At 38.0% G+C, this 11,278-nt stretch overlaps 1 protein-coding gene across 1 annotated transcript in view; it reads right to left on the bottom strand.

Annotated features, from left to right (window-relative positions):
- Window positions 1–11,278, bottom strand: part of enox2 (ecto-NOX disulfide-thiol exchanger 2) — a 203,121-nt gene that overhangs the window by 141,623 nt on the left and 50,220 nt on the right. Inside the window, exon 2 of the mRNA XM_016573873.1 lies at window positions 5,043–5,186. Coding sequence (XP_016429359.1) covers window positions 5,043–5,186 — 144 coding nt within the window. The remainder of the gene's footprint in view (window positions 1–5,042; window positions 5,187–11,278) is intronic.

Raw genomic sequence — 11,278 nt, 5'->3', positions numbered from 1 at the left:
TTATTAATAAATACTATAAAATATGAATAAATACTATACTATACTTTACATTACAATATACATAATAAATAATATAAATAATACTAAAATTACACTGTTCCAGATACCATTCTCTGCTCTTCTACTCACATTTACCTGCCCATGTTTAGTTATAAAAATGCCAAAAAGACCACACTCTCTCACACACACACACACACACACACACACACTCTTTTTCCTAGCTATTTTAATCAACCCGCACTACACTAATTAAGAAGAATTGATAATTAGAATCTGACTGTTCAGTGAAAAATTGCTTAACTGGCTCACGCTCTCACTTCTGAATTTAACACTGCTAATACAAGTGAAAGAAGAGAGTGTGAGAGTGTATGTGTGTGAGAGAGAGCACCACACAACACCTGACAACACCTGACAACACCATGACAATAGTGTCTCCAGCAGCAACAGTAACACATCTAAACCTCTGCATCTGACAGCCGTTCTCAGCTACTGTATAAAGCAGCGGTGATTAACAGACTCAAACCTGTACTGCATACTGCTGCACAGAATTCCACTGAAATATGAAGGAAATGTCTTCCCATGATTCATTAAGACACAAAACCATTGTGGCACGCCATTAGCAATACTGAAAAGAGAATCAATTGCTACACAGAGCTGGTTTATTACCCACTGATATATATCAGAGGTAAGTAGTTCAAATAGTTGTATCACAGGACAGAGTGATAAAGAGTTGGGTTATTATTTAGATGCAGCCCTCTCGGGTAATGTATGCATTCTTTTGTTGTGCAATTTATGAGAAAAACTAAAACCCAGAGGTTGTTAAAATTGCTATAGTAACTCATCAATTATGACGCTTAAGCGTACGCCAGTTATGAAGCAAAAAAGCTTCAAGGCTATAACAAAGTCAAATAAATAAAGAAGGCAAAAGCAAGAAAGTCAGGGGTGGTTTAAAATAAACCTGAGCGTGTTTTGTAACATGGAAACAAGTTCTGAAATAATCAGAGGCCTCATTTTCACCACTGATGATTTGTAAGATTCGGAATTTGACGTGCTCGAAATTGCACGTCAAAATAACACATTGTCAATATTTTTTGAGACCACCCAAAATTTCACAAATCACGTTTTCAGGGGAGCCCATGTCTTATTAAGGGGAGCCGAGCTCCCCCGTAGTTCGCACCCTGGTTTTAGGACTGCACACAATATGTCAAAATCGCGAATGAATTAGCAATTTAATTAAAGAAAAGCATTTAAGGCCTGTTTACAACAAGGATGATAACTATAAAGATAACGTTCTAAAAATCGTTCTCAATATTAAAGAATAGCAGAGTCCACACCACATCTATAACGATAAAGGCACAGAGAAACAATAATATTTTAATACATGTTTTTTAATTTTACATTATTATTACAATACATTTTTTGGTTAAATATTTTTAATTTGTAATAAGCACAACAAAATCATAGTAATTATTTTATAGTTATACTGAACTGTCAATGTGGGAATGTGGTTTATAAAAACTCAAGTGGAAAGAGATTTCTGAAAGAGGTTCGAGTTGGTTCTTGTAACACCCACATTTTTCAAGATTTTCCAAAATTATTTACGATTCTCACCCACTCGCTCTCTGCAGCGCATCCATTATCCAGTAACATCAACACTAGTGGGGCGGGTGGGAGGGGGATTGGACGTCTAATGGAGTGCCAACGCTAATGAGATGAATCTATCCATTATAATGCTTTAATGAGAGTAAATCTGCATGGCTGGTAATTAGTCCACGCCCCTGCATTAGCTCCACTCCTCGGAGGAGAGACTCTGTCTTGTGTTGCCAGAGGACATCAGAGCGGCTGCATACATTATGCTCCAGATGCTGCAAATTTTCATCATTTAGATGTGTTTCCATCAGGGAGCGGATTGATCAGGCACGGTCACGGCGAATAAGAGCACAGCAAAATGACAGGCCGGGAAGGAAAACTGCTGGCATTGTTCAAAAAGAAACCCCATTAGGCAGCTCCCAGTTGCTAAGCAGACACGTACGGCACAACTATTTAGAGCGGCTGCGAAGCAATATTGGGTTTACAGGAGCCGAGGCATTGTAAGATTCGAGACAACAGTCGTGTGATTCAGCCAGGATAACAAATCAGACAGGTGACTGAGAAGCAAACTGCACACTTCCTACTGAGATGAGCCAATATTAGTATTGTGCATACTACAAAGGTCTTACTTTTGGTCTTTTGCTGCTTTTATTTAAAAGAGATTAGAATGAGTAATAAAACGGCAAGATGAGAAAGTGTTGAGAGCCTGATTAGATCTTATATTGTCTGTAATGGCACCTCAGATTTCTGTTAAGCCACAGCACTGATATACTATACTACAGTGTCCTGTTTTTAGTCTTTTGATACTTTTATTTAGAGGACAGTATTAAAATAATAATAATAATAAGAGCAAGATCAGGAGATGTAGCAAGCCAGATTAGAACTCAAATTGCAAGAGCACCGCCGCTTTGTTAAACCACGGCTCTGACAGACTAAAGTGCCGGTCACACTATACTTATCATTCCATTGACTTCCATTCATTCTCATGCAGAAAAGTTTCGCATCTCAGTGGGTTCTGAAGTTCAAGTTTGGTGAACTCTGACCTGCAAGTTCGAATCGCATAAAACCATGTGACCAATAGAAGACTGATATGTCAAGGTATGACCTCGCAGCTGAAGTAAAATAACATATATTCAAAACTGCATGGTTGCACAAATAAAATGAATACCATATAAGCGGGTTAGCGCAATGTAACATATTAAACCGTAAAATGACTGTAAAAAGCTTGATTTACAGTTCAGATACAGGTTTTCACAAAAACAAAACGTTTTATAAAATTATCAACTTTACATTTCAGCCTTTAAACAAATTTTAAGTCAAAAGTATCAATTACATTAATTTAAACTATTATTATCAATCAAGTATTATATTAATTTAATAACATATGAATATATCTTAGTGTCTTAATTGTTTAGATTTTTATAATGCATTAGCATTAGCTTTTTGTCGATCCACCGGCTCACATTTACAACTGCGTAAAAATTTGTTGCGTAAAAATATGGGTCGATTTTCCCATTGGTCTGAACAAAAACAGCAGAAGGGCTAACTGAAAATGCCAATTCATTTTTTCATTTAAAGGACAGTAGAGAAAGTAATAAGAGAAGCAAGATCAGGGAATGTTGCGAGCCAGATTTGAACTCAAATTGTCTGCATAAGCACTTCCGCTTTCTGTTAAGCCATGGCTCTAACATTCTATAAAGTCCTATTTTTAGTATTTTGCCATTTTGATTCAAAGGACAACCATAAGAGGAACAAGATCTGGGAATGTTGCGAGCCAGATTAAAACTCAAATTGTCTGAATGAGCACCTCAGCTTTCTGTTAAGCCATGACTCAGACTTACTAGAGTGTCCTGTTTTTAGTCTTTTAATTTTATTTAGAGGAGAGTAGAGAGAGTAATAAGAGAGCAAGAGGCAAGATCAGGGAATGTCGCGAGCCAGATTAAAATCACATTGACTGCATGAGCAACACAGCTCATCACTAAACCAAGACTACGATGTCCTACAACATCTTTACAGAATGTTGGATTCAAACCCACGTCTTCTGAATGAGCACCACAGTACTGAAATACTACACAATCTTAAAAGCTCTTCTTCAACCTCAGCAGAACAACAAAACATTTTGTCTGAAAGCCATTACCGCACTGACTTCCATTTCAGCAGCCGGACTCTGGAGTGTCTAAATATTCGGTGTATGGTGAATAAAGCTCATCTAAGCCTTTCTCAAATGACGTCCTTGCACTAAAGAAAAAAGTGTTCTGAAATGGGCAGATTAGATTAGCGCTAGGAAGCTTTGATCTAAAGCTCGCTGGCTAGCTTTGATCTGCACAAGCAGCTCTTCACCATGACCAAAACACAATATGAGCCCATTTCACTTCCATTTGTATCAATTCTATGAGCATACACGACGATGAGAAGCTCTGCTCACCGTCAGTCACTGCCATTTATCCCTAATCAGAGTCACTTCAAGTCATGAATGGCGGCAGTGTTCCTGACGAAAATATGACCATCGAGAGCCTGGAGATCAGAGCGGCAGACTTCAAATGGAGACCATATTTACATAGAACAACATGTGTGGAAACACATGATGGCTGAAATGTACAATTATTAAGCGGCCGACAGACCCGGAAAGTTACAGGTTCAAAACCCACATAAAAAACCTTTGAACCATCATTATGCAGGTGGACTGTCCTTGAAATAAATTGTCACATGAATTCCACCAGCCCTGGTCATGTGGCCATAAATAAAGATTTTAAAATGACTGCCTAATTAACATCAACAATTAATCTAATCCAATTAAGTCGCCTTGACAACTAGAAACATTAAGCAGCCTTTCCAAGATCCATTTCTTTCAGCTAATCATAATTCAATTAATTAGTACGCCATTAACATTAGCATGAATATGAATAGGCTCTTCTTCATTTGAGCCAACCTGTGTCAGAAAGGTTTGTAAAATTCCCTGGGCGTTACTTTTCAAGTGTAATTTTGAAGGTTATCAGCGTCAGCCAGAGTCTCTCTTCATGATTGGCATATATCCAGCGGCTCTCTGATTCACTTTTGCATTTTGACGGTGCTAGTCATAATTGTGACAAGATACAAGCAGAAATGCTTGAGCCACTCCTATAGAAATAACTTTGGTCACTTATTTTTAGTGTTGTATTCCAGGCATGTTTTAATTAGATTTTATTCTATTAACCTCAATGTTTGTCAAATTCTGAGATCAAAGCTACTAGAAGTGGAAATAACCTGAGGTTTCTGTTCTGACGTTTTAATGAAGGCGATAATTTGAAGCGAGCGCCTCTCAGAATGCAGGACCTCCAGGTATTCACCTCCCACATTCAAAGGTCAGGAAAAGAGCAATGGCAGAAATAACGATGTGAATGCAGTTAACGACTGCAGGGCTTGAAGAGCGTGAGTGAGCGTGGTCTGAGGCGAGAGGAAATCATTAAGCGTACCTGGAGGAAGGTTGGGTCTCTTCCTCTTTTTGCTGTTTTCTGTTCCGTTTTCCAGAGGACAGTCAGAGCCCAGAGGACCATTGGAGCTGCTGAATTGCAGGGGTTCGTTGTTTGTGGAAGGGTCAAAGGACAGCGGATTCAGACCTGTAGAGGGAAAGAACAGATAAACTTGGTAAGTCTGCATGTTCTGTAACCATAGTCTCAAGAGTTTATATAGAAACTTATTCTGGCCAAGGAAGACAGAAAAGTCTGCCTGACAGATGTGTAATATGACCAACCACTTTTTCTGTGTGGTTTAAAAAAAAAAAGTGATTTAGCTGTGGGAAGATATGAGAGTACATTAACGTAACGTAAAATGTAACGTTATATATGTTTAAAACAATATGCATTTATAAAATGTTATATTATCATTACCAACATTCTTGTCATGTCAGAAAGCATGTGAATAATTAGTTATTTCAGTCTACTGACGGCTCTAGTTAAAAAAAAACAACAACATATAAATAAAAATATAAAAAGCCATATTTAATTTTGGGAACATGTTGAATATTATATATATATATATATATATATATATTCGTTCATTAATTTAATTAATTACATTTACAAAATTATATATATTTTTAATGTGTCCTAGTTGAAAAGTATATAGAAATAAAAACATTTTTTTTTCATAAAAAAATAAAAACTCTTACAAACTTCTGAATGACAGTGTCCATTTATTATATTTGTTGTGTAAAAATGGGTCTTTAAATCATGTGGCTGTAATTACATTTAAAGAAGGAGGTGCCTCACATATTGTAGGGCCCTTGGCAACAAAAAAATGTAAACACCCTTGTTCTAGGACATCTTAGATGTTTACTTGATACTACAAAGCCTCATGCATACTACAAAAAACCTCTTGCATATCTTACAGATCTCATAAAATAGCACTAAACCTCCCTTGGAATTTCTCATTTTAAGCAACAGGAGTTTTAAAATCCTAACCGATTATGAAATCTGGTTGCAGCACATACATAAGGAGAATCTTTGCAGATTATCTTCTCTCAAATCTTAAACATCTGTTTTGCGGTCGCGCATTGGCTATTGTGAAAGTACTGACGTAATCATATAGCCGTCATCATCCCGATTTCAATCCTAAATATCAAACATGTTTGATATGATCGGGGCGGCCCCGATTTGTGTGCGAGCAGATCGGGAGGTGCAAGATTCGATCTGTGAACGCCTCACATTACCAGATAATCCGCGCCGAACACCGGGACCGATCGAGGGGCTCGACAAGATTTTTTCTCCGATTCTCGGGAGGGGGAAATCGGGGCTAAATCGGGCTAAAAATCCTGTAGTGTGAGCCAGGCTTAAGGAGAGTCTTTACAGATTTTCTTCCCTCAAATCTTAAACATGCACACACTACAAGATTTGAAAATCGTGGCGTATCTCACACTACATGATATTCTCAAGATTATCATGCTAGAGGGAGCGCCTCACGTGATCTCATGCAGCAGATCGTCATAGACGTTTCAACAACTCTTTACATATGTTAGCTAGCATGCTAGCAGCTTTCTACACTCACCCAGTACGTTCAAAACGGAGGCGATTTCACCCCAGCGCTTCTCTATATCCTTATGGATGTGGTACGTTTTCGACACATTATACAGACAGTCGTGCTATTGCAAAACTTTCACAAGCAGTGTCCTCAATCTCCACTATCCAACAGACCCGTACAGCAGCTTGTTTTGTCATTAGTCATCATCCTGTTTTAAAATCCTAAATATCAAACATGTTTGATATGATCGGGGCGGCCCCCGATTTGTGTGCGAGCAGATGCATGATTCGATCTGTTCTGCACGAACATCAGAACTGACCGAGGTCACACACGCACACAGTCTCATGGGTTCGTACACATTTTTACCAATACATTTCCATGACTTTTCAATGACTTTTGAGACAATATTCATGACATAATGTTCCATTATTTTACAAGAATAAAAATCTGTTCAAATTCTCATAGCACATGTTAACTAAAATTAATGACTATTAATGCTATTGTTTGCTTTCTCGTTTTAGTAATAAGTTCAAGCTGCAACTGCGCCAGACGTTACTCCACACAGAGAACGTATCACATCACTGTATATTATCATTTATTTAACTCAGTTAAACGTTTTGAAAACTTTTCTCTTTCGTAACTGTTTACATTCACTTAAGAAAAAAACAACAATGCTTATGAGGATACTAGCCAGGATGGCCATTTTGACTTCATTTTGTGTGCATTTTTGCCGCTTAAACGCAACAAGCTGCTTAGAGCCCTGCATTTCAGCCCGAGCCCTGACTTATTTACGGCTTTGGGACATTTTTCACGTCATAGCTCAGACGCGGGCCGGGCATCGGGCTTGTTTTAGGCTTCCTCATTTTTATATTTTAGATATCCATCCATTTTTATGGTGATGAAAAGGATCTGCCGCACTGGTGAAAACAACATGAGACCGTGCTACCGCGACTGTCAAGAGCGGCTCGACTGTGATTAGTGTCCAGCAACAGCAGCGACTGCAGGAAGAGTTCCGCGTTAAAGCGCACACAATAAAGCTTGCCGCAAAACCCCAGCAAGTAATTACCATGATGAATGTGTCGGAGCCAGGGGAAATACAATATTAGCTGAGTTTTGGTTCATTTTTGTGAAGCGCTTCTGCTCAAGACCGAGACGGCTGAAAGCACAGTTTGTTTTCTAAAAAATCACTACGTATGCTGATATTGTGAGTGCACACAAATAAAAGTAGACCCTTAACAGTCCCGAATGATGTGTTACTCTTACCTTTATGAAAATGACAGTTGTTTCCACTGTTATAAGAAAAAAACGCAAGTGATCGCGTTGGCGACTCCAAGTCCTGCAGAGCGCGCTTTAGCTTTCACTCTCTGCACAAACGACTGGATACGCGCCTAATATAGCACACATTTATATAGGTTAAACGTTTAAACTAACATTGTGATATGCTTTTTAAAGTATTTTATATATAGATTTTATTTTAGTCAAGTAGGCTAAACATAGGCTATGATTAACTCACTGTCTGCCGCTGGCCGCTCGTTACTTTAAAAACAAAAACTTAAATTTAACAAACAAAAAAATGTTCCAAACATATTTCTAAATTAACTTAATAAAGAAACGAAAATAAATATAACCACTTTGCCATTAAAAACGAAACTGAACTATTTTAATGGCTACAACAGCAGCTGTGTAATGGGGAGAAGAGAAAGAGAAAAAAGACACGTGCTACAGTCAGACTCGGCCGGTAATTCTGATAAGCTGTTGGACAAGGGCCGGACAAGGGCATATGTTTGAGGCCCGTGCAGGGTTTTTTACTGAGCTTGTCTGGTACCAAACTCAATTTGGTACTCGCAAGGCAGCTTTATATACGCATGAGTGCGCTTTGGATGTGACTGCACACCGCCTCTGGAGCACGCGAGTACCGAATGGCTAAAAAGACGTGCAAATAAATAATACATTTTTGTGACGATGCAACAATGAGCCGATTAGGTAAGTGACAATTCTGTCAACTGTACAGAATCACGAGTGAAAGTCTTGTATCGCAGCGTGCAGCAGCTCTTTAGTGCAGACGAGATGCGCCGATGTGAAGCCGTTTTAAGAGAAAGTCAGAGAGAGAAGACGCGGTACAGCTGAATCACTCACGCTCTTTTCAAATGACTGATTTGATCTGATATTCTGTGTGGATTTATTTACTCATTTAACCTACATGCTATAGGCTATTGAATAAATGTGTGAATATCCATCATTTTAAAGTCGAAAGCTACAGGAATGAGTAAAACTCTATGTGATGTAGCCTATGCGCAATCCCGCACCGAAATTCAGGACCTGATTAAACATAATTCTATTATACAGAGTTTTGTGAAATAGATTTCCATGACTTTTCCAAAACTGGGTTTATTTATTTTTCCAAAACTTTTCCAGGCCTGGAAATTGCCATTTTAAAATTCCATGACTTTTCCGGGTTTTTCATGACCGTACGAACCCTGTTATTAACCCCTCTGTGAATTCCATTACAGAAATTGACTGCAGGTTCTGATGCTAAATCAGGAAATGTTCTTGAAACAGCAATCAATACCTAAGGACTCCCTCCATTTCCATTCTAGACATGATGAGAAAGACAACAAAAAAGACAAAACCATCCAATGAGAGATGGATTTGATAATAAAAACGACAAGATTGCAAAGATCCTAAAGATGTATAATTTCAGACAAAGCTTTAGCAATATAAAACTAACTAGTGTTTAGCAACACTAGTATGTCAGTTGTTGGTTGTATTTAAATTGATTGCCATATCAGCTTCACCGGCTATTACGTGGCAGATACAGATTAAACATTCAACAATATAATATAATAAATACATTATAATAAAAACAAACATTTTCGGTTCTTTAAATGTACTTGTGAAAAAATAAGTTTTTCTGTCCATCTTATAAAATAAGTCCTTAAAAGTTACTAGTATGTTGGTAACTTCCTGTCCCGTTATACAGCAACGTGCATTACTTGCTGTTTAGAATACAGCGTGATGTCTGAGATATGCATGCTGGTCTGTTTCATGAAATATCATCACGCCTCTCGGTTTACATTGTTTTGCTTGGCATTATTTGCCTGAAGGATACAGAAGTGTTGGGGCTGGGGGGCTGTCACTGCATATCCCGTATGAGGAGAGAGATACAGAGAGAGACAGAAAAACAGACTACTGAGTTCAGAGAGCACGGCTCAAAACTCTGCATCATAATCTGCCACATCTGCCCTCTACAGTGCGCAACCTCTCCAACATCACACTGCTCATGTGTATAAGATAGCAAACGGCATCTGAACGGAGAAGGAGGCAACTGAGTGTGAAAAAAGCAAATAAGTAAAGCTGGATATGAAATCTGTGACAGAAGAGCAGCGCTGCAGAATGACAGCACGAGAAGAGACAGAAAAAACTGGGTGGCTGTAGACTCATTTAAACAGCGCCGAACAGCCCATCCAAGCTCTCTCTCGCTCTGGCTGACGCTGCATGTGCGACTGCAGGAGCGAGAAGTCCTTGGCATGTAACGAGCTGTTAATGAAATAAGAGGAAGATGTTCTGTAATGATTTATTCAGTCCAGATCAAGCCTGTCAATAACATCAGCTGCTAGGGCTGGGCGGTATACTGAATATGTATGACATTTTGGTGATGATTTCATTCACAGATTTAGGAAGTTAGATTCAGTTACTCTGATCAGTTCTCTCTTGTTGGTTTGATTCAGCAATTAATTTGCATCATCACTCATACAGTAGGTGTTCACAGATTGATTTTACTTTTTAAAAAATGTATAAAAAATAATAATTAAAAAAGTCTCCATGAGTCACAAAGCAAATTAATTGCTGAAAAAGTATAGTTTACCACTGTTCAAATGTTTGGGGTCAGTAAGACTCTATTTATTTGTTTGTTTGTTCATTTAAAAAAAAAAAAAATTTTATTCAACAAAGATGCATTGATCAAAAGTGAAAGAAAAGACATAATATTTCAAAAGATTTCTATTTCAAATAAATGCTGTTCTTTTGAACTTTCTGTTCAAAACCCATCACAGTTTTCCCAAAAACATCAACTTTCAACATTGATGATAATCATACATTTTGAGCAGCAAATCAGCATATCAGAATGATTTCTGAAAGATCACGTGACACTGAAGACTGGAGTAATGATGCTGAAAATTCAGATTTGAAACAAGAACATAGTAAAATAGAAAACAGTTATTTTAAATCGAAATAATGTTTTACAATATTACTGTTTTTACTGTATTTTTTTATTTAGTCGCCCAGAGTAAGATTTAGTCGCATGTGCGAGTGATTTACTCGCAATGTAGAGGGTTGACAGAGCAGGGGTGCATAAAAACTAACCGTGTGGACAAGGGCTATATATTATGGAAAAAGCAGGGAGAAGTCAATAAATGAAAGAACATCCAGTTCTGCTGAGTAAGAATGAAAGGTAGGTGAAGCTAAATTCAGTCTGAAGATCTGAATACCTGATCGCAAGCAGCATCCCAAAAAAGACACAAAAAAATTGATTAGGAGAGGCAGACAAAAAGGAATTAGGTTGCTTTCTGGCTCTGACACTGTTCTCTTGCTGCAGATGGAAATGCTTCAATAGAGCTGCTGATGAGATTTAAATGAGTATTACTGTTCCTGCTCCTGATGGCCACAGAGGAGAAAGACGGATGCAGATCACATA

The sequence above is a fragment of the Sinocyclocheilus rhinocerous genome, unplaced genomic scaffold (assembly GCF_001515625.1).
Source record: "Sinocyclocheilus rhinocerous isolate Xijiao unplaced genomic scaffold, SAMN03320098_v1.1 scaffold892, whole genome shotgun sequence".
In the NCBI taxonomy this organism is placed as follows: Eukaryota; Metazoa; Chordata; class Actinopteri; order Cypriniformes; family Cyprinidae; genus Sinocyclocheilus; species Sinocyclocheilus rhinocerous.
This window is presented reverse-complemented; position numbering and strand designations above follow the sequence as displayed.